We start from the raw sequence: 23,249 nt of genomic DNA on the forward strand, positions 1-23,249 counted from the left end.
ACAAAATTAAGCTCATATTCATAGGCCCAAATTTTGACCCACAAAAGTAATGGTTTTGGGCCTTGCCATTGCCAGCCATTTGACACCACAAAAAAGGAAAGAGGAAAGAAACAATCAAAGGACAACCCCGATATCGTGGAAGACAAGACAATTCACACGCCAACCTCGAACTTTGTCTGACCGTGTCTCTTGTCTTTACCACTGACTAAGTGCTAGGGTTTAGGGTTTATAGGATCTGATGGTTCATGGGAGAGGAACCAACTGAAGGAGGACCTCCATTAGTCCAAAACCTTGACCAAACAAAACGACACCAAAACAAGTTCGTCGTACGAAATGCCAAACTACACACAGTAGCAGTCTTTCCTCTTCCCCTCTCTGTATTTTTGTGTATCTGCCTCCTTCCTCGAACCAACATTGAGACCCTTTATTTATTTTTCCAGTCTTTTGATGTTTACTATTTTATAATATGTACCTCTGAAATCTCAACCAAACTTCCTTGCGCCCCAAGCCGGCGCCTTTTCAACTCCCTCTGGCCTCCATTTGTTCGCTTCTCATATTTATTTTATAGATCGCCATTTAGATTTTGTGATAATTCATTAACAACAGAAATGGAAACCCTTTCGCTTTTGTCCTAAGAAGCTGCTCCAACAATCTTGGATCATATACCACATACGCACGGCCTCTGTGTTCTAAAGCAAAAAACTTTCACTGATTCATCGCTCCAATACAGTAATGTTCTTCAACCTTATGCTTCATAAAGATCACTGCTTTCAAAGATTTCGTATTTGCTGTGTTTCTCAATCCTCTTGGCTGTAGTTTTGTTCTTTTTTTCTCATGTATAAACCTTTTTTTTTTCGTTTCTTTGTTTTTTTTTTATAGGATCTGCTTATTAAAATGTCGATGAGTTAGTATTACATTTGAGTTTGATTTTTGAAGTTGAAAGTTTTTATTTTTCGCCTTTTGGGTCTAATTTTTGGTGCCTTTTCATGCTGATGTTTGCATATAAAATAGAGTTGTTCTGTTTACGAGTAGCTTTGTTGCTTGCTGCCATCCAGTATGTTTACCTTAATTATTCAATCGAAAAAGTTCATGAATCTGGAGGTTGTGATTGTCGATAAAGAAATATTTGGCAGAATTGAGCGGTCATGAATTCTTTTTCTTTTAACATGGAAGAGTAATCTGCGTTGGATGTGCCAGTTACGTATTAAATGTTAATTTGTGCAGGCAATGCATAAGTAATAAGCTGCTGTTCTTTATGTTTTTTTTTTTTTTTTTGTGCTCCTAAATTTACAAGAGCTTTCTCTTTGTTTCTGCCATCAGCTGAGTAGCAAGCTAAGCTGTTTTTTGTTTTCTAGTCAACTAGTATCTTGGACACTATCGTTGTCATGTGTCAATAATCTTACCTGCTTTGATTGGAGTGTAGCTCTAATTGTCCTACCTGTTGTCATCACCTCTCCACCTGTTTGGAGTGGTCAGTTCAGCTGCCTATAAATATTTCTGTCTTCAAATGTTTCTCCTACAGTGGTAGCAAGTTTCATAACTCACTTCCTCCGCCTTCCTTGGTTCAATTTCAACAGGTTGATCAAGCACCAATTTGGTTCTCTTTAGAGGGTTCAAAGGGTACTTTGTGTCTTGCTTCAGGGACTGGTACTCGATCCCAGCATGGCATTAGAAAGGATTGCTAGGACTGCTAGAAATGGCTTCAGAAGGTCGCCATCAGGAGCATCCGCCCGCACGAGTGAGAAGGAAATGTTGTGTGAGGGAGCATCCACACGCAAATATTGTTCCTTACCTTCACTCGAAACTGACACTAGAAATAGAAACTTTTTGTACCTCTCCAGCATTTCAAAAGTGAATCACAATAGTTTTTGGAGCAGGGGAATAAGGGCAACCCCAACTTATCAATTTCCTTCTGCAGAAAGGATTGTTGAGGAGTCTGATTCTGAGTACAACGATCCCAAATATCCGGGACTAGAAGCAACCAAGCCAGGTGAAAAGCCAAGAGTGGTTGTCCTTGGTACTGGCTGGGCGGCCTGTCGATTCCTTAAGGGACTAGACACCAAGATCTATGATGTTGTTTGCATATCACCAAGGAATCACATGGTCTTCACTCCTTTGCTTGCTTCAACTTGCGTTGGTACCCTGGAATTCCGTTCAGTCGCTGAACCTGTTACTCATATACAATCTGCATTGGCAACAGATCCCAATTCTTTCTTTTATATGGCTTCCTGCGTTGGTGTTGACACAGACAAACATGAGGTAACTAAATCCTCTCTAACAATTTATTTTCCTTCTTTTTCTGTTCAACATAAATTTTATCAACTATTTTCGTTTAAGGGTAATATATGCAATGCCATAGCATGTGATGCAAGATCAGTTCCTACCTAAATTCATTAAGATGATATTGGTAGGGTACTGCAATAACGTACCATTTTGAAGTCAAAGCAACAGAAGAGTTAATCTTCTTCTTTTGTATTAGGTCTACTGTGAGACGATTAGCAAGGGTGGCTTGCCTCATGAACCTTACAGATTCAAAGTTGCCTATGACAAGCTCGTCATAGCTGCTGGAGCTGAGCCCCTGACATTTGGTATCAAGGGTGTGAAGGAACATGCATTTTTTCTCCGTGAAGTGAATCATGCCCAAGAGATTAGGAAGAAGCTTCTCTTGAACCTGATGCTCTCTGAACATCCAGGTGAGTGTTATATGTCTCTCAGAGGATTATAGATATTTGAAAACTATGTTTTGCTCTCTGAAGGATGAGTGCAAGACAATTGCCAAGAATTGGAATTCCTCTCTCAAACATCTTACGCATTTTAATTTGCAGGCATACCAGAGGAAGAAAGGAAACGCCTCCTACATTGTGTTGTTATTGGAGGTGGCCCTACAGGGGTAGAGTTCAGTGGCGAGCTGAGTGATTTTATTATGAAAGATGTCCGTGAACGGTATACTCATGTTAAGGATTACATCAAAGTCACTCTCATTGAGGTACTCATTTGTAATTGTCTTCTATATCTATGCATTGGATTTCTGTGGAGATGAACTATGAAACTAATGATTGTTTTTTTCTGTATTTTTTTTATAAGGCAAATGAGATTTTGTCATCCTTCGATGTTGGGTTAAGGCGATATGCAACAAATCACTTAACCAAGGTAAGTTGATTTGCCTTCTAACATTCTGGAGGCTATTTCTTGTCAGTTCAAGATTAATTTGAAATGTAAACTTTTGCATCAGTGTGGTGTTCGCCTTATGAGAGGTGTTGTGAAAGAAGTGCATCCCGAGAAGATAGTTCTCAACGATGGCACTGATGTTCCATATGGCCTTTTGGTCTGGTCTACAGGCGTTGGTCCTTCAGAGTTTGTGAAATCACTTGATCTTCCCAAGTCCGCAGGCGGAAGGTAAATGCACTCGCATTTCTTTGGTTGATTTCTTCCTTCTGTTCAATGTATTAAGAACCTAAAATCAGCTCTTTGGAGTAATACAGGATTGGTGTCGACGGGTGGTTGCGGGTTCCTTCCGTGGAAGATGTGTTTGCACTTGGAGATTGCGCTGGTTTTCTTGAGCAGACAGGGAGGCCAGTTCTTCCAGCTTTAGCTCAGGTTTTTGTTCCCTAGAAACTATACATTGCTGTCAAGCCTGTCTTATATCATGCATTCTCTTGTTTCTTAAACTAACGCATTTGACGATGTTTCAAATAGGTGGCAGAAAGGGAGGGAAAATATCTGGTCCAGTTGTTTAACAAGATTGGGACACAGAATGCAGGCAAGGCCTTGAGCTTAAAAGACATCCCTCTAGGAGAGCCTTTTGTGTACAAGCACCTTGGAAGCATGGCAACAGTTGGACGCTACAAGGCACTGGTTGATTTACGCCAGTCGAAGGTAGGCGCTTTTCAACCTTTTATCATAAAGGCAAATGTGATTTACAATCAAAGCATTTGCCTTAATCTCTTGAGCATGTTTTTGGCAGGATGCAAAAGGCATATCGCTTGCCGGATTCTTGAGCTGGTTCATTTGGCGTTCCGCTTATCTGACGCGAGTCGTCAGCTGGAGGAACAGGTTTTATGTTGCAGTAAACTGGGCTACCACGATTGTCTTTGGCAGAGACAACTCAAGAATAGGTTGATATCATTTGTACAACACAACACTGTCATTTGCCATATTATTTATGGTTACATATGTTAAAGAGGCTTAAGACCTTGAGCTGGATTTAGTCTCTGCGTTTCTCTCAATTTGTTGAGTTGGGTTCAAATTTTGGTTCAATTTAAAGATGATCTTTGCTAACTGGAGTCTGTTCTGAAACCATTGTCTTTGATATTCAAAGTATAGGCTGAAATTCCAGACACGCTCAAGAAGCAAAACAGCAATTGGCGATAGACAGAATTAAGAAAATGAACCCAAGAGTAAAAACAAAGCATATTCCACTGGTTATAATCTTTAAACTACAAAATTTGTACAGCCTGTGTTGCAAAAAAAACAAAAAAACCAAGACAAGAGCTTAAAATTTGTACCCTTCCCTTCCTCTCACTCATCAAAATCTTTAATTTCACCGAAAACTGGATTCAGAACATCAGCAGCAGCTAAGAGAAGTGATGAGCATCACCACCACGGCGGCGGCTACTGGCAGAGAATATGGAAGAGAAAGAGTGGAGCAGAACCCCAACAATAGCCACCTTGACCTGGCCCCTTTTTGGGATCAGACGGCCGGAATTAAAGCTCTGAGAGAAATTCCCACCGTTGATCATAGCACACCTTGCACCCTCCATCTCTTGTTTGCTTCTGATTATCTTATGGGATCAAAAGGGTCAGTCTTTCTCAAAGCAAGACAGAAGAAATGGCTATGGAATCTTGAAAGCTTGAAACTTTTGAGCTGTGAGTATGTTTTGTGATTTGGGTTTTCTTCCTTGTGTGGTTTATATAGGCACTGGCAAAGAAGGCTCTTTTTTTTTAATTTTTAATTTAATATATTTTTGGGTTGGTAGACTAGATATAGATGCTGCATAATCATATGATATGATAATGTTTGCTGGTAGAATTTGACTGTAGGAGTTTGATGAAAGACAATTTTGACCTCTGAAGCGGTCGCGTTCGCGTTCATACTTCACCTTCAGTGGTTTCTTGTATCGGTTTTCCATTAAAAAAGCTTAAAGCTCCCTTGAATTCATAACCCAAATATCTTATCTTCTCGACGACTTGACCTCGAAAAGTCAGTCTCATTTCATTTTCACAACAAGAATCACAACTTGAATTTCTTTTCTTTATATATATATATATATAATTTATTCCATTTCACACCATCACCTCACTACTAGTAAAAGATTGAGAAACGTTTGCATAAAACTCACGTGGCCATTTGATTCCCATCATCGAAGTATTGACTGAAAAAGCAGATGTCCCCACACCCACGGCACCTTTTTGTCTGTAGCTCTTCTTTTTATCAAGAGCCAAATAAGTGGGCCCGCTCCCATGCTACCTAACGCCAAGCCTTTTTCTTTTTTTTGTTCAACTGCTAATTTAAATATGGATTATGTTATTTTCATTCACTGAATCTGATAGTGGGAAGGAGGACCTTGGTTCATTGTATTTCATCTAACCTAAACTCACTACTAGACAGTGGACACAAATATATTTTAATTATGACAGATTGTGTTTAAAAGGAACAGATTCGTTCTAATAATTTGGATTATCGACAAGATTAAGGCTGAAAATTGAACCTATTATTTATTCTAAATTCTAATGACTGTCTGCAATTATAGAGGGAACCCTTCTTCATTTGCAGTATATTGTATTGTCAGTGTTGTGTTTGATTTTAAATGGAACAAGTACAGTCCCCTCCCCTTTGTGCAAATCTTTTTCATTTGTACAAAATTCTTTCTTGCAGAAAAAAGTGTGCAAAAGGTTTGCTATCTTCGGATAATCACAGATTATCACATGTGGTATACTGTGATTGACTAAAAATAACAAAACAGTGTTTCACACGAGTGTTTTTCCTGCTTAAACTAATCTCCAGTCAAAACCTGATATGCTGAACAATTAAAGGAATTAATCTGTGGGATTACAAAAATACTTTGACCATGCCAGCTGTTGAGTTCTCTGGCCAACAAAAGAAACTAGTAAATATGAACACGACAACTTCTTCTTTGTTTTGTTTTATTGCAACATGATAATTAGCACCTAAAGTATGGTTTAAGTTAATCAAAGGTTGAGCTGCAAACTAGGACCAAGGTATGAATTCTTGCTTTTTGATTCAACTATGTAATATTATGGTCCACAAAAATCACATGGCCCTTTTGTTCCCACTGATAAATTAAAAGTCATTCTCTTTTCTATGAGGACCCAAGTGACTGTTTAGTTGCGGGTCTCCTCATGCACGGCTTATCCTTAATTATTAGTTTAAGGTGCACAAAATCAAACATGTTTGATTAGGAAGATCTTTATTTGAAACTTTGTTTCGAAAACGATAGGACTAGGAAGGAGATGTTGTAATAACCCTAATTAGTACCATACACTGGATCTTATAGTGAAAAGGACTTGGTTCATGTACGCCCCCAGAATCTCTACAAACATGTGTTTAGTTACGTCAGATTGTGTTTACTTAGGCATAGATTCGATATAGGCAGTGGGATTATTATATTGAAGTTGATTGATGGTTGTTTTTCTTTTAGTTTTATAATAAGGTTGATTGTTTTTTTTTGTTTTTTTGTTTTATATCATATCTTAGTGCACAAATATATCGCCAGATTCAGATATGAAAATATAAAGATGAGCATGAATGTTATGTTTTGTTAGAATATGAATCTAAATCATTGATCACAATAATTCTCATGTAAAATGCTTAAATCCTTGTGGTAATGTTCAATTCAGCATTACCACTGTACTGATCGAATCAGATCCCATGTTTATGTTACTTGTGGTAATATTCTACTTACGTAGGTACGTAGGCACTTACATATCATAATCAAGATTCAAGGCCAAAGAGGTAGAATTATACACTATTTGACTAGGCTATAGCTATTCAAATTATATTCTTTGAAGCGATTGTTGCTTGAAGTGTTCCAATTTTTGAAGAACTTTTTTTATTGATAGGGCTAATCAAATACACTATAGAGATGTTAGGACTCGAATCCAAGACCTTACTTGAGGAAACAATTGATCCAAATCACTACACTAGTGGGCCTTTTATGTTGTGTTCCAATTTTAGTCTCAAATTCCCGGCCTCTTTTTTTAGGGGTTTAAGATTTAATACCAGTCAAAATTTTGAACAATATACCTATCTGGGTACCAAATAAATAAATAGTATTGTATCAATATCAAATGAAATGATTGAACAAATTCTCATTTCAATATATATTTGAAGAAAATTCTACAATGTACAAACATTAAAATCCATTACATGATGAACAAATAACAATCTAATAAGTCTTAGTAACCCTAGGAGTTGTTCCTTGACTGGCTGTGCATTGATGGACGGCGGCGGTGAGGACCAAAGATGGAAGCCACAGAATTGGCTAATCCCACCACAATTCCCATCTTCACCTGACCCCTCTTTGGAATCGGACGGCCAGATAATCTCCTGGACAAATCTCCACCGTTCATCATTGCTCTCCCGGCAGTAGCTGTGGCACCCTCCATCTCTCTTTATCTATTGAAGTTGTAGAGATACAATACAACTTGGATTTGCTGAGTGCTAACAGCTTTCTTATATACCAGTACCACTCGGCTTCTTCCTCATTATAATGACCATATTAGCCATTCTGCACTTCAATATATTGCAAAGTTGTGCATGGGCAATCCAGTCATTTCTGTGTTTATTATATATTATAATAAACATACAATAATGCAAGTGAAGTAATAATAATCAAAGTGCATGGGGCCCACAAAATTAAAGGTTAAGAATCACATGATATATAATATAACATAATAGATAATAGTGGTGTGGTGGCTGGCTGCTGCTGCATATTGATCACGTGTTTATTAGTTTATGTTCGTGAAAGGAGTCAGCATTCCACCACAACCACAAACATCATGTCCAACTGTATGCTTCCTTGTCCTTTTCTTTCAATGAAAAATTAATTAGGTGGTGATTATAATGGGTTATCTCAATCAAATACAAATACACTCAATCAATCAATCGCATGATTAACTAATCAATTATTTTGAGAGACAATCTCTTGTAAGTTCTTCTCACACAAAGCATGAACTATAATAAGTCGATGATATTATCGTACCTAATGATTAACAATTCAGAGTCTCACGCGGGGACAAATTGAAATCATAATCTTTGTTACTTGAAATACATTATTGTGCAATGAATTTCAAGTTCCTTCCAATTTAAATTTCCAGTTCAAACACTAGAGGAGCTTTAGCTTTCACCTTTTTTTCTAAGATAAGATAGGAGAAAAGATAAAGGAAACCCAACTCAATTTTCATGATGTGAAATGGATTGATTGCAACATCCATCCACCTGAGTGATCTCTTAATTTATGAATACATTGGTCGTATCGTTCATGAAGGGCTTTTTAGTAATTGTATCGTTTTTAGTTTTCGATTTTCATGTTTTAGTTGATTAAAGATAGAAGAGAAATATATAGGAAAAAGAACAAAAGAAAGAGAAGAAGAGAGTTAGGAACGAGAAGAGGAAGGAAATGAAATAGAACAGTATACAATGTAAAAACTGAAACCTATTTGAAATGGTTTTCCTTTTCAAGTTTTTATGAATTCTCCTTGATTTCTATATTCTTCCTCATTCCACTCATTTTAAAAAAAAATTCATTTCTCCTATATATTTTTCGCTTTCTACATAAAAATAGAAAAAATTACAAATATAAAATGATATAAAATATTGAACGGCGCCTCTAACAAATTTTGCAGCACATAGTTTGAATGGCTTTCTTTTTCTTCTTTTTTTTTTTTGGTGGAAGGTTTGAATGGCTTTCTACTCCACACAATTATGCCAAACGATTCTTCTGGTCGTTTAAATCGTTGGTAAACCCCGATAGGTTGGGTTTGGATTTTTATAAAGCATGGGTAGACTAGGCCCAAACAATAGCTACATTGCAATTCCAGTATGAGCTTAAGCCCATATTTTAAGTGCAATATTGGGCTGACAGGGCTCTACACATGAAGGCGTCTACCACACCTGAAAGCCCAGAGAAATAAATTTCCTTAACTTGTCTTTTGACCTGGCAAAGTTTACAGGTCGTTTTTTTTGTCTTCTTCGTATCGGATTTGGCACGATATGTAAAGTTAACGGGTTGACATGAAACGACCGGTTAAGTTAAAGGGTGAAAAAATTCAAATATGAACATGAACCGTTAAGTTATTGCTTGTAGATTTAAATTCAACATTGAACAAAAAAGATAGGGTGTACATGTTTACGATAATGACGTGCGGATGAGATAAGATCTTGTATCTACAAGTTAAAATAAAATGGGAAACTACGTCATGCTATTGAAACGCTGAAGTAAGTTGAGTTGAATTGAAAGCTGTTGTTGTGTTGAGTTCAAACTTGAGCCGAAAAGAATCCAAAGCAAATAAGTCGACATAACTTCATTTATTTTATTTTTATTTTTGAGGACCTTTTCTATTAAAATTGGCGATAGCATATTAAACTCACGCACACGACACGGATGTTAGGACTCTAATCCAGGACCTTATTTGAGGGAGTAAATACTTAGAACCACTACACTAGTGGATCATTTGCCAGTCGACATAACTTAACAGTGAAAAACCTGATTAACATGATAATGACGTGTTTTGCTGCCGCTGATTACGAGGATAGCCCATTGTGGATTCAATTTTGGCATCTAATGCCTAGTGCTTTCAAAATTTTCAAAGAAAGTGGCACACTTGCCTTTTTATTGCATGAGAGAGTTTTGTTTAGGGTTAGTGTGTGTGTGCAAACCAATCAAGTTCATGATAAATCTAATCATCTTCTTTCATTAAAAAAGAATATCAATTAGGGCACAAGTTTCCAAAACTAGATGAAAGAAATCATGAAATCCATGATTATGGGGGCCTCTCCCCGTAAGATAAACATCAAGTCTTTCTTTCTTTGGTATCACAACTTCCACTTGCCAGCCAAAAACAGACTGAAAATGAAAAAGAGAATCCAGCCGCTTAAATTAATGTCATCTAATCAAACATGTAATGATCAATCTTATCAGATTCCACTCCTCATAACCAGTGCTAATATTAACACTTCTCAACCTGCCGCATACGTCTTCATGAGTTCATGGTGACCATATTCTGCTTCTATTAACACTTCTCAACCTGCCGCATACGTCTTCATGAGTTCATAGTGACCATACTCTGGTTCTATTTATTTGTGCCCTTTTTATTTTGGTGTTAATTTCATATTATTGTGCGGAACTATGAATTTTTCAATGAATGGACTAGCTAAAGTTATTAGTTTAAAATTTAATGTTTTTTTTTGTACTTACTGTTTCTATAATCGTTAAATCACATAAACCACGTTAGTTCATAGTTTGATTGACTAATTTTTAATAAAACATAAAACAAATATATACTAAATGCAACAAAAAAAATACATATTATCAAAATTAAAATATGTTAAGCAATAGAATTAAAAGTGTATTTATTCAAGTTATGTTATGCAATCCTTGATAATATTAACAAATTTTGTTATTGAATCTAAATCAATAAGCAAGTTTTTATTGCTAATATGAAATTAATACATACTCGGCTATATTTAAAATAACTCATTTATAGCCATTAAAATGGTTGTTTTGTTTTTTTCAAACCATGAGCAAAAAATTTATAAAGAAAAAAAAAACCCAAAAGGGAAAAATAAATGAAGATAAAATGAGATATAATTAAAATAAAAGTTTGTATTTAAAGTGACTTCCTTCTCCGATTATGATCCCAGAAGCATAAGCCATCACTTTCTCTTGTTTTTTTACCCTTTTAGGCCAGCCTTCCAACGTCACCAAAACCCACATACTCCAAATCGTAGGAAAACCACACTCACACACTCACTCAATAACACACACAAAGTCAGATTTTTTTCCTTCTTTCTTTTCTTTCTCTTTCATTCATTGATTTGATGATATGCCTTTACATTCTTCGAGTATGGCTATAAAAGTCTCGCATAATTTGGGACTTGGAAAATGGAATGACAAGCACAACAACTTCATACCCAACCACGTAGGAAGCTTCTTTATCTTCTTACGCGGCAACAAAACCCACCACAACGCCATGTCAAGAGGCCACATTGGCTGCTGCCTATCCAGCTTCAACCAAACCCAGTCCTTCCCTGTCATGGAAGACCAGAAAAAACTCAGCTTTTCATCCCCAGAACCTGTGAACTACTCTCAAGAATTGGATGTGGCTGTCAGAACCGTGCAATTGGCATGCTCTCTCTGCCAGAGAGTTCAAAACAGTTTGATTTCTAAGACCAGCGATGGGGTTCAATCCAAAGATGACAATTCCCCTGTCACTGTTGCAGGTCATTCAATCTCTAACTCTTTCTTGTTCCTTGCTTGGTAACCCTTTTGTTGTTGTTGTTGTTGTTGTTGTTGTTTTTTCCTGAATTGGGTCATCAAAAATATTGGTTGGTTTTGGTTATTTTATTTGGTTGTTTGATTCAGATTTGTATGGTGTAGGCACAAAGGTTTTGTGTTGCTTTAAATTGTTTGGAGACTCTGTTTTGCTTCCTTTGATTATGAATATGTTTCTTCATTTGGTTTCCTTTCTTGGGCATTTATTATATTATTAAATGGAAGAAAACTTCTGCTCAGTCGTTGAATTATTGGAAGGAATGTAATTGTACACTATACTTTCCGGGTTTCCTAAAAGATAGGCTTGAAGAAATAAATTCTTATTCAATTGACCTATGACGTATTCACTTTGAATTCTTAAGTTTGGTTCTTTTGGAAATTATGGAACTGTGGGCATAATATTAACTTTCCCTTTAGTTCAAAGTGCTTTTGAAATTGTATTATAGAAAACATTTTTATCAACTTGTGCTGCTGTTTGTTGGTTTCCTAGTGGCAACTTTAGAGCATGTTGATAAAGTATAATGATGCTGCTAGTCCTAGTCTCCTAGAGTGCTTGAAAGATGCCTCCTTTGTGCATCAAGCATTTGTTCTAGTATTTTTTTTCTTTAATATTTTATTATGACACCTTCACCCGTTAAGTTGCAGAATGTATGATAAAATGCTGAACCGAACGCACAAAACTCATCTCAGAATCTGCAAAGGTCATGATATCTTAAGTCCCTGTGTTATGTTATTCCTTGAATTGATTCCGCCTTTTAGAGTGTGGAATCTCTAGAGAGGCACATTTACATTTTGGACCAAGCATAGTGGCACTTTAAGCCCTTATCTCGCAGTCTATTCCAGCAGCTCTATGTCTTTCTTTCTACACTACCTTCAGAAACAATCTTTCTACTGTCCTGTCTCAGACTCCTAGTAATCGGTGTTCGTCTTCTCCCACGTAGCTTTCTGATTGAGGAAAGCATTACCTAATTTTCTTTTTACGTTAGGCATCTCTACAATTTGGAGTAGTTTAGCTTTCAGCAGTCAAAAGATGGGTTCCAGAAAAAGCTGGAATATTTGGTACCATCATCTTAAGAACTATACCAGTTTATAGTTCTGAGCATTTCTCTAGCGGTAGCTTACAATATAGCACCCTGTTTTATACTGGAGTTTTAAACTTGCTTATTTTTCGAATGGATTCCAATATATGACATAAGAAACTTGATACAAAAAACTGAGTGAAAAGCTGTAGGGTGCGACCAAAATGACCTCATGTTATTGGAGTCTAGTCAATTTTTAATGAATAAAGCTATGAATCTAGTTTAATAGATATCCTCTCTGCTCTTTTGTTATGCAATTTGGAATTGGATTGACTAATTTTCTTGAAATGTACCATGCAAACAGATTGGAGTGTCCAAGCAACTGTGAGCTGCATCCTGTCAGAGTCTTTTGGGAGCAGTAATGTGTCCATTGTTGCTGAAGAAGATATTCAAAATCTTTCCAAGGCTAAGGCAGGTGGAGTATTAGAAACTGTGGTGAAAACAGTAAATGAATGCCTAGCTGAAGCGCCTCGCTATGGACTTAAAGGTCCGAAAATGGCTCTTGGGACAACAGAGGTTCTTGAAGCCATCAATCGATGCAACTCCATTGGAGGGCCTGCTGGGAGATTTTGGGCACTCGACCCTGTTGATGGCACATTGGGTTTTGTGCGAGGTGATCAATATGCTATAGCTCTGGCATTAATAGAGGATGGAGAAGTAGTGCTTGGAGTTCTTGGCTGTCCTAATTACCCAATGAGGAAGGAATGGCTCAACTATCATCACCGGTATCATAGAATTATATCTAAGTTGACCCCATCAACATCAGAATCATGGGACAAGGGTTGTGTGATTTATGCTAGAAGAGGTAGTGGGGAGGCTTGGATGCAACCACTGCTCCATGTAAATAAGAACTTAGTGTGGCCAAACTCTGCAAGACCTGTCCGAGTGTCCTCCATTGATAATCCATCATTGGCAACCTTCTGTGAACCGGTTGAGAAGGCAAATTCAAGTCATTCCTTCACAGCAGGGCTAGCTCACAGTGTCGGGCTCAGGTACCATATCTTTTGAGTTCCCTTCTGTTTTCCATATATGTTACATTCTACTGATCTCATTTGGAATCTCATAGGACTTGAGCCATATTAGCTATTTCAATATAGATTCAAAGCCGTTGTTCAGTTAAAGTTTAAGCCTAGAAGTCGTGCGGTAAATTAGATGCACAAGTTTTATTGTAAGAGAGATCATATTATCATGTTTTGGCTACTTGCAGGAAGCAGCCATTGCGAGTATACAGCATGGTGAAGTACGCGGCTATAGCTCGTGGGGATGCCGAGATTTTTATGAAGTTTGCAAGGGCTGGCTACAAGGAGAAGATTTGGGATCATGCAGCTGGTGTAGTTATCATACAAGAGGCTGGTGGTGTAGTTACAGATGCTGGAGGGTGTCCACTGGACTTTTCAAAGGGCATATACTTAGAAGGTCTTGATCGAGGTGTAATTGCTAGCGCTGGAGCCAACCTACATGACAAGATCATCAGGGCTGTTGATGCTAGCTGGGACTCATCTGCTCTGTAACTTATAACAAAGGCTCTGCTCTGCTATGTTGCCTATCTCTTTCTCTCTCTCTCTCTCTAGCAACTGCTTCTTGGGCTGCAATTACATGAAACTGCTTTCATTTGTGTTCGGGCAAGGCCCATCTGGAAGCCCTGTAAATAATGGAATTGAAACCCAGTTGACGTATGGATTTAAAACACCATGCAAACCCATAGACAAAGTAAAAATGGGCATTGGCTTTCTGGAGGGAGCAAAATAAAAGGATGAAAAATAAGAAGCACAGAACAGAAAACAAAAAGGATAACGTTGAATCTTTAGCACGTTAACATTAAATAAGGCACTCACATCTGTGAGACTGTTCTGTGACAGATGGATGCAGCACGCGGAAGCAGAAGTAAATGACTGCTTCTGTTCAACTCTGTTTTTTTGAAAAAGATGCAATTTCAAGTTCTCCGACGGAGAAGAAGTTATCATACAACTCATAACTCATACGTGTTGTTATTTAATGGCAGTGGACATGAAATTTTGACTTTGTAGAAATGGAATTAATTAAGCAAGGATGGTTGCCTTTTGTAGTCCTAATCAATAGATTAGCTAGCTAGCCATAAGCCTGGGGGATGCAAAACAAACGACTTTTTTCTTTCTCTTTCTTGTCTTTTCCTTTCGGGAGTTGAGACTTGAGAGACATGTCTGTATGGAGTCTGAAAGTCAAATAAAATAAGTGGTCGGCCCTCCAGTCTTAATTGCTCGGCTCCTCCTGTTGACAACTTTGACAACATAGTGGTTGTCAATATCTAATAGGATTTGGTCAAGAAAAATGCTAGTAATTTTCTTTTTATTTTATTTTATTAATTTCATTCTTTTTATATTTAAAATAATATTATTAATATATTATATAAATTAATTTTTGTTTTTCAACTTTACCCTTATTAAATGTATTCAAAAAAAATTCATAACTTTCTTATCATTTTTTTAATTTTATTTTAACATCAATTATTTTTTTCAAGAAAATGTCTAATTTTTTTCAAAAAAGAGAAAATGACCGTTTTTTTAAAAACACAAAGGACTTTTTTTTTTCCTATCTAACCCCTTTGTGTTAAATTTTTTTTATTTAAAAAAACCAGACATTTCCTCTTTAAAGCATATATTTTCTTTTAAAAAAAATTTTATGTTAGAAAAAAATTAATAAGATGGTAAGAAAGTTGTGAAGTTTTGGATAAATTGAATACATTTAATAAGGGTAAATTTGGAAAACAAAAGTTAGCTTGTATAATATATTAATGACATTGTTTTAAGTGTAAGGAAAATGATACATGTCAAGCAAAAAAAGAAGAAGGTTAGAGAGAAGGTTGCCAGCATTCGGCAAAGGCAGCTCAGACAGAGAAATTTAAACAACTTAACAGTATCACTCTTCAAAAGATCTCTCATCCACTGTAGTTTTGTGTGCATATCTTGCAAGCAGAGCAAAATTGAGCACAAAATGTGGGTAATCTGGAAGCTCTAAGTACTGTTTAATATAATTTTTCAACAAATAAAAGAATGAGTTGAATGCGACACTTTCTACCTAATATTTCTTGTATTGAAAAAAAGAAAACCGCACCAAGTTGCATCCATTGGACCACATTGAAGCCTGAAGGAATGAAAAGTTGGGCAAAACTTGTTAGGCTGTGTATAATCATCCTAAATAAGGCACGAGGGATGTAAGTGTGGCACTAAAACAGCAGCCCTAGCTAGCTATATAACTTAGGTGATTGTTTGTAATTTGTAGCTAGCTCTATGCGTAGAATATAACATTTGATCTCAAGTCAAGGTGCCCACTATCATTATTACTTGTGTCACCTTATTTGCCCAATCCCATCACAATATATGTACGTGTACTTGATCATCTGTGCAAATTAGGTTTCTTATCCATTACAGGTGTGCTTGATTGATGCATATGCTCAAAGGTCGTGATGCCTGCTTTTTCCTTCCAAATGCAGAGACTTCATATTTTGCATGTGCCTATGACTTGAGAATCACCGTCGTCTTTAAATGAATTGCAGATTGGAAGTTAGCCACATTTATTCAGTGTTTTATGATATTTCTGTGAGTCCTGTGAATAGCCAAGTCTAACTCTCTTCTGTTCTGCTCATCTCTCTGCACATCCCATAAGTATCTTCAAGGTTTCATTCTAAAATTAGATACGTAATTGTATTCAACAAGTAACATCTCAAAACTAACCTCGAAGCTAAGATGCTACATCAAAGCTAATTTTAACTACTAAATTGAGGAAGACATCAAAATATTAAGAGTATTGACAAAATATATCAAATCAAATATCGACAATCTACTATGCACACTCGTTTCTAAAATGTAAAAATTGATTAACTGCATGTGGGTTCCCGCCAAGCTGTTGATATCAGTTAATGCATAGACCGAACTTCACGTGTCAACTTATTACACAATATATAATACAAAAGGAATTTGAGAAAAACTTATTTATACCGAGATAGTATTGTGACGTTGTTTCGAGCCAATCACTTATTATTATGTGTTTTAATTTTTCGACATGCCAATATATGATAGACTTAGAATACCCAATACATGTAAGTTCTTCTCAAGAAATTTGGATATATAATATATGTCAAATGAAAGAAACAAAAAGATGAGGATAATAAATGCACCCGACCTACTCACATTCATATAGGGCCTTGCAAACTGTCCTCCAACATCTCTATTAAATGTGCCTTTTCATACTCATCACTACCACTACCGCTAGTACCACCACTAGCAAGGAAGGAAGAGGATATGTCCCCCAACTCAACTTGTATATATTCATTCCCAGTTCACAAACACTCCTTTCTCAATTCTCAATTCTCATCACTCTCTCCCCACTAACTCCCCCCAAAAAAAGCAAAAGCAAAACGAAAAAATGATCCCAATATCATGTCTTTTCTTATCCACTCTGCTCCTCTCTGCTTCACTTGTTATCTCAGCCCGACCCGAATCCAGTTTCTCAGCTGAACTCAAGCACTCAAATGACAAACCCACCAACCAGAACAACAAAAACAACAACAAAGGTGGTGGTAGTGGTGGTAGTGGTGGTAATGGCGGTAATGATGGTAGTGGTGGCATGGGCGGGTTCTTTGGACCCGGCTTCGACATACCCGGGTTTGGAAAGGGTTTTGGCAGCGGTGTGGGTGGCGGATATGGAGGCGGGTATGGGGGTCCGAATGGAGGGTACTCCAGGGGTGGTACTGTGAGGACTTCTCTGGTGTGTAAAGAAAAGGGTCCATGCTACAAGAAGAAGTTGACTTGCCCTGCTAAGTGCTTCACCTCCTACAGCCGATCAGGAAAGGGATACGGTGGCGGCGGCGGTGGCGGTGGGTGCACCATTGATTGCAAGAAGAAGTGTAGTGCTTATTGCTAGAGGAAAATAGAGTGGTGTTCCTGTTATGCTGCTGCAGCCGGCAGCCGGTAATATTAATATATATAGTTTGCTATAATTATATAGTATGTATAAGCATCTGAGTAGTGGACCATACTATAATATCGTATGAGACTATTCAATCTTCTTTTTTGCAAGTTTCTACTACTACGAGTGGCTTAAGAGTATTTGTTTGTTTTTCCTTTTTTGGTGCTAAGCTTTGCTGGTTGTATTTAAAGCTTTTTGTGATTGTGTTGGTACTTGAAACCTAAAGTCTGTGATATGATTTTGCTTTATTTAAGAGTAATGATGTCCCTATGCTCCAATCTATCAACTTTGGACCACACCACGCATCTCAACAAAATTTCATTCAAGTTGATAGTTATTCTTGATTCTTTTAACAGAGACAAGATGTTCTTTCATTTAGGATATATGTTGCTTTCGTAATTAATATTACAGTCTAGCATTGATCTGTTGCAAAATTTTAAAATCAGCCTTTTCATATCTATTTATACGTTATACCTTCACTCAATATGCAAATAAGGGCTCAGGTTACAGGAACAATCATAGCCCTGAGAGAGATATTTCCAAAAATTAGGCAAAAAATGATGGAATTAACAGGATCTTTAGAAACAGCAAAATCAAGAGAAAATGGTTTTTTTCTTTCTACCAAGCCTCCTAATCAGTCTCCAGTATAGAAACAGAGGTAGCACTTAAATCAATCAATCTCTATGAAACAAGCGTAAAGGGGAAGGAACAAATAAAAAATAAGGCTCAAACAAAACATCTGTGTATCCGCAAATCCTGCAACTAAGGGCATATACAACCTATATCAATACAGAAGTCTCCCATCTTTTCTTCTCCGTACAAGCCTTTAGCTTCAAAGCGCTGCCCTCACAACTCCTCTTGCTCCTTCACGCCTCATTTCGGCCGCTTTACCACTTCCCCGGAAGTACATGTACACTTGCTGCACATGCAAAGGAAAAAAAAGTGTTACAGAGGACGAAAGAATAAGTGCTACAACAGCACTCAACACGTTGCTTATCTTTTTGTGAGAATCTGGCAACGAGAATTGGATATTGGAATTAGACCTGAATAACCCAGATGCTAAGCAATGATTCAAGACAGAACATTCCAAATCCAATGAAGTAGAAGATCTATAAACAATGAAAAAATAATTAGCATCCTCAAAAGAAAAAGAAGCATCTGAAAGTGCTCCACGCGTGCAGGTGGGCAGTCATACAAAATGTTCGAACAAAATTGACTTCAGGACCAACATTCTTACCCCAACCAAAGCATGGTTTCCCACAACATCAACTGCAGCCAGAATGCCACTATTCCAAAGGAACACAACAGGAAATCATAAGCAGCAAACAAAGGGAAAAAGGTTTTCACTTATAAAGAATGTTGAAGTGCATTCCTAATTTAAAAGAGGGCATACGTGAGAGATTTTCCTTTGAAAATTAGTGGAGGCGCAACAGCAGCAAAGATGCAGAAGCCAATGTGGAGCTGTAGGAAGAAGAAAATAGATTATGAGCAATAGTTATGCTGAGTTCCTGAAATGAATTGCATGCCTACTACCCAACTTACCAAATAAAACATGAAAAACCATCCATACTTCAAAGCACTCTCGGACCTGCAAAAAAATTGAATGAGAATACAAATCAATTTCACAAGTAAAAATCCAGGAGCTAAAACATCAGTCCACATTCTTGAAACAAATTACATGATACATTAGCGCTAATGTCAGAACAGAGGTTAACAACTTGGAAGTTGCAGCAACTGAACCAGATTAATTCCTCATAACCATCATCACATACTATCATATTACTAAAATCCAATAAAATTTCTTCCCTACATGTTCACTAAATTGTTCTTTGTTGCTTCATTATAGTCTCACAAGGGTTCAAGCTTCAGAGGGTTTCTTTTTGGCTTATAAACAAGAGGAATCACAAAAATAGGACTTCAGAAAGGCTAAAAAATGAAGAAGAAAAAAATATCAACGACCAATTTTAGAAAAAAGGGGCAATATATACCTGAAAACTCGGTACAGTGGTCGGTACCACAAGACATAGGATCCAGGAGCCCCTGCTATGAAGTAGATAACAGCAAGGAACCAGATTTTTACCCCTACACAAAAATCACAAAAAGTTCAAATTCACCAAACTTGAACAGAGGATCCAAAATAAATACTTGATCATGTGTAGAACAGGTGCACAGTATACTTTCACTCACCTTCGCCCTTAATCCACGCTGTAGTAACAGCTATTATATTCCAGAAAAGGCAAAGAACAATTCCTGCATAACATCACCATTCATCACCAATATCTAGAGAGTCCCTGATGAACTCTAGTTTAAAAGTTAAGGATACTTAAAAAATAAAAAATAAAAAATAAAAGAACAGCTCACACAGCCTATCTCACAACCAAATCATGATGGCATGATGAAGTAATGCTAAGAAACAGATGATTAGACACTACAGCCACTAGGTAAAATAAGTCATCTTTTGAAGTCAAAAGCATGCAATGGTATATAGAAACTAAACCCAACTGCTATACTTATGATTGTTATAAGTTTTGGGCTTTCATCAAATTTTCAGGCCCAACACCATAGTACAAGGTCAACCACCAACAACAACGATTTCCGCCCAAGGGAACAAAAAGCCACACACATATACAATTCATTTACATTAAATTTGCAATTATAATTGTGATTATAGTTAACGCATAATCATAACATCCATAAAATTAAATGGTTGGCATACCTAACCATGTTGTAAACGCAACATACTGCACCCTTTGTAAGTGAATCGGTATTTCATTTGCAATATCATGATGGATAATTGGGAAGAAAGCTGGCCAATTTTTTTCCTCAAGAACAATTCCAGCTGCAAAACAAAAGGGAGCATGGAAAAACTATAGTTGATAAACTTTCAAAGGACATCAAACTTGTAAGTGTTTATACAGCATTTGGAACACAATACTTTAACCCCCCAAAAATGAGAAGAAGAGGAAAGCCAGTACAACCAAAAGGCAAGGCAAAATACCACGTGCTGCCGCATCTTCTTTCCGTTTTACTATCTGTACAATAATAAATTAAAAAACAGTTAAAATTTGTATGGATGAATGATCAACTATAACAGGAAGTTAATTGAAACATATGTTAAGAGAGTAAAAGTCAACAAGAGAAGAACGAAACAGAACTGCTCTGAAAATATTCAAAGAAAAAACTCATAAGCCAGTTCCTTAAATCCATCCCAGAAAATTGTCCCCTTAAACACCCTCCTACTCCTCCCTAACCAGACACCAAGAAAATGCATAATGGTAACAGCCCTTCAAACACGTCCCTTATACCTTGTAACAGGACAGCCATGTCATCCTACAAGCATATCTATAACCATACCAGATTCCACCATGGAACACCAAATTTGGAGCAAACGAATTGCCACACGTTTTGTTTTTTTGTTTTTTTTAAATAGAAAAAGGCATTAATGAAAATCAGCACCATCTTTTTATGTAAAAATGCAATTCACATGCGCATGACATTGTATCACTGACCTCACCCCCTGCCTCTCTTTATGGGGTAGGATTGTACTCCAGGAAGTACAAGCGGTACAATCCAACCCAGAAAGGTCACTTTCACACTTTTTAATTTGAGAAGATTTTCAGCCTCGTATTGATGACCAGGTTGACAACAACAGTGTACTAATTAAGTACATATCCCAGTAAGAGAAAATTTCACACATTCAGAATTTATAGTTTCTTTCAAGTCATACCTCCTCCCGCTTTCTCAATTCAGTTTCTTTAGCTTGGAGCTCCCTTTCCCTCTTTTTCAGATCCTAGATTCAAAAGAAAGAAAAAACTAAAATTAGTATTTAAAAAATAGGTCAATTTCAATTGACTATTTAACAAGTTGAGTTCAAACTTACTGCATTTCCATCGATAGGTATATCAACGGTGTCACCAAGGCCATAATTGAAACCAGCACGCTCAGGAGGAAGAGGTGAAAGTCTTGAGTTTTTGGCAGGAGCAACACTTCCAGGATTCTGATCAATTTGTAGCACATATGCATGAGAGCTCAAACAGTAGGTGATATAAGCCAGTATATTTCCTCAGTTTCTTTTACATACAAAGCCATGATTACCATTTCCGAAGGAAACAGAGAAACACATCATTTAAGAACCCAAGTAATGAACTCAATGTTCCCTGTTAATAAAACCCTCCATTCTCTACCGTCAATGTACTACACAGATACAACTACTTGTCTAGATGTACTTTAAACAATAATTGGATAGTTTTAGAAGCTCTGAATTTTGGGAACTTTATAGGTACCCCTTCCATCCACGATTTGATTGTAATCCAAAAATCTGTTCTGGGGGTATCAGAAATTAGAACAACTACTTGTGAACGGAGACATTCAAGTATGATCCATTTTCCTTAACTGGGTTACATGAATCTACATCCTTTTTTACAATACAATGTCGTATCTAAAGTTGAACATTTTTGTCCCTTTAGAGTCAAACCTTAAGTTAAGAGTCCACACCAAAATCATTTTTTACAAGCAAAAAACAACGTCTAAGGAAGATAGTTTTTAAACCCTATATGTGCAAGGGACTGAGAACTGTGTCTGGAATCCCATTCCGACCATATCCAACAAGATTTTGGCTGGTTATAAAAACCACACAATCAACCACCAACGCCAACTCAAAATCGAGAAAGAAAAAAAGAAGTTGCGGAGTTGGATTTAGATAAGGTTACTTGTATATATGGATTTCGATCATAATTTCTAGAGCAAACTGCTATAATAGAAATTCAACAAGACAATAATAAAGCTCCAGAAAAGTTGGGCAGTTGCAGAAAAGTCGATCGATTTACTTTAATTTCACAACGAAACCCAAACACACACAAAACCATAGATCTTAAAATCTACTAAAACACATCCAAAACCCAGCAAGTCAACGACCTTACTAAATCAGATTCACCAAATAAAAAAAACCCAATTCGAATTCATTTCAATAGAAACAGTAGGAAAATGATTGGCAAAGAAACTTACAGAGAAGGGATTGACTTCATCTTCTTCAGCAAAAGGGTTACTATCGTATCGACCAGCCATGGAAGAGAAAGAGATGAGATTTGAGTGCCGAGGACCAGTCTCCGAACTTGGAGGCAAATTCTCTTAAGAGATCTGAGACTACAAGCAGAAAATGAAAAGAAAAAGCTTGTAGGCGAAGAAATAGAATTGAAGGAGAAAAATTATTTTCAGGCACAAAAGTAAAAGAAACTGAGGAGATTAATGGAATTTCTAGAGAGAGAAAATTACTAAACGGTTGCTGTCTTTAAATATTTTTCTAGATGGAGAAAGCGGAGGACTCGTCTACTCTTTTGTCAGCTTTCGACAACGAAGGCGGCTTTTTAATTTGATTTTCATATTTCTGGGGCTAAAAAAGAATTTTCATTTTTTTGGTTTTCATTTTTAATTTTTTAGATAATACCAAAAATGAAGAAGAAAAACTCAAAAATAATTTGAACGCGTAAGTTGCAAAGTTGGTCAATTAATCCACATGTTGCTGTCCTGTTAGCTGTTGCTTTGGTTGTAACAAAAATTCGTTGTTAATTTTTTATGGTTTTTTGTTCATAATATTGGTGTCAGTGTCCAATAACATCGTCAGCTAATCTTTCTTTTTTATTCTTGAATACAAGCAATAGTCTAAATTACAAACAAATAAAAATTTCTCACACATACAACTATAATCCGTGGTCAA

The 23,249-nt window shown here is 36.8% G+C and overlaps 4 protein-coding genes across 5 annotated transcripts; 3 read left to right on the forward strand and 1 right to left on the reverse strand.

Annotated features, from left to right (window-relative positions):
- Positions 6-4,645, forward strand: LOC18778444 (internal alternative NAD(P)H-ubiquinone oxidoreductase A1, mitochondrial). Its single transcript, XM_007212317.2, has 9 exons — positions 6-729; positions 1,578-2,259; positions 2,480-2,693; positions 2,826-2,986; positions 3,085-3,150; positions 3,233-3,396; positions 3,483-3,597; positions 3,697-3,876; positions 3,965-4,645. The coding sequence occupies exons 2-9, from the start codon at positions 1,663-1,665 to the stop codon at positions 4,118-4,120; spliced, it is 1,653 nt and encodes a 550-aa protein (XP_007212379.1). The 5' UTR covers positions 6-729; positions 1,578-1,662; the 3' UTR covers positions 4,121-4,645.
- On the forward strand, positions 10,816-14,393 carry LOC18779129 (PAP-specific phosphatase HAL2-like). 2 transcript variants are annotated; one of them, XM_007213823.2, is made up of 3 exons: positions 10,816-11,461; positions 12,897-13,584; positions 13,800-14,393. In XM_007213823.2, exons 1-3 carry the CDS (start codon positions 11,065-11,067, stop codon positions 14,101-14,103), a joined length of 1,389 nt encoding a protein of 462 aa, XP_007213885.2. In that variant the 5' UTR covers positions 10,816-11,064; the 3' UTR covers positions 14,104-14,393. The 2 variants fall into 2 exon arrangements, with proteins under 2 accessions (XP_007213885.2, XP_020417673.1); XM_020562084.1 differs by lacking the exon at positions 10,816-11,461 and adding an exon at positions 11,483-12,214.
- On the forward strand, positions 16,747-17,804 carry LOC18780621 (glycine-rich cell wall structural protein 2). Its single transcript, XM_020561890.1, has one exon. The coding sequence runs from the start codon at positions 16,994-16,996 to the stop codon at positions 17,489-17,491; it is 498 nt and encodes a 165-aa protein (XP_020417479.1). The 5' UTR covers positions 16,747-16,993; the 3' UTR covers positions 17,492-17,804.
- On the reverse strand, positions 18,083-22,927 carry LOC18778947 (secretory carrier-associated membrane protein 3). The gene is made up of 12 exons (XM_007211697.2): positions 22,541-22,927; positions 21,417-21,533; positions 21,264-21,326; positions 20,535-20,568; positions 20,253-20,375; positions 19,724-19,786; positions 19,525-19,618; positions 19,079-19,124; positions 18,930-18,997; positions 18,774-18,822; positions 18,580-18,645; positions 18,083-18,455 (listed from the first exon to the last, which is right to left on the reverse strand). The coding sequence occupies exons 1-12, from the start codon at positions 22,598-22,600 to the stop codon at positions 18,369-18,371; spliced, it is 870 nt and encodes a 289-aa protein (XP_007211759.1). The 5' UTR covers positions 22,601-22,927; the 3' UTR covers positions 18,083-18,368.

The sequence above is a fragment of the Prunus persica genome, chromosome G4 (assembly GCF_000346465.2).
Source record: "Prunus persica cultivar Lovell chromosome G4, Prunus_persica_NCBIv2, whole genome shotgun sequence".
NCBI lineage: Eukaryota > Viridiplantae > Streptophyta > Magnoliopsida > Rosales > Rosaceae > Prunus > Prunus persica.

What these genes read in the sequence shown, in the direction of transcription:
- LOC18778947 (XM_007211697.2), bottom strand. Translation starts at nt 22,600, where the DNA reads ATGGCTGGTCGATACGATAGTAACCCTTTTGCTGAAGAAGATGAAGTC. An exon ending in TACCTATCGATGGAAATGCA is followed by an intron (nt 21,327 to 21,416) that starts GTAAGTTTGAAC and finishes TTTTGAATCTAG; the next exon opens with GATCTGAAAAAGAGGGAAAG. An exon ending in AGAAGATGCGGCAGCACGTG is followed by an intron (nt 20,376 to 20,534) that starts GTATTTTGCCTT and finishes TTTGTTTTGCAG; the next exon opens with CTGGAATTGTTCTTGAGGAA.
- LOC18779129 (XM_007213823.2), top strand. Translation starts at nt 11,065, where the DNA reads ATGCCTTTACATTCTTCGAGTATGGCTATAAAAGTCTCGCATAATTTG. An exon ending in TTCCCCTGTCACTGTTGCAG is followed by an intron (nt 11,462 to 12,896) that starts GTCATTCAATCT and finishes CCATGCAAACAG; the next exon opens with ATTGGAGTGTCCAAGCAACT. An exon ending in GCTCACAGTGTCGGGCTCAG is followed by an intron (nt 13,585 to 13,799) that starts GTACCATATCTT and finishes GGCTACTTGCAG; the next exon opens with GAAGCAGCCATTGCGAGTAT.
- LOC18780621 (XM_020561890.1), top strand. Translation starts at nt 16,994, where the DNA reads ATGATCCCAATATCATGTCTTTTCTTATCCACTCTGCTCCTCTCTGCT.
- LOC18778444 (XM_007212317.2), top strand. Translation starts at nt 1,663, where the DNA reads ATGGCATTAGAAAGGATTGCTAGGACTGCTAGAAATGGCTTCAGAAGG. An exon ending in TCAAAGTCACTCTCATTGAG is followed by an intron (nt 2,987 to 3,084) that starts GTACTCATTTGT and finishes TTTTTTTATAAG; the next exon opens with GCAAATGAGATTTTGTCATC. An exon ending in TTGATTTACGCCAGTCGAAG is followed by an intron (nt 3,877 to 3,964) that starts GTAGGCGCTTTT and finishes TGTTTTTGGCAG; the next exon opens with GATGCAAAAGGCATATCGCT.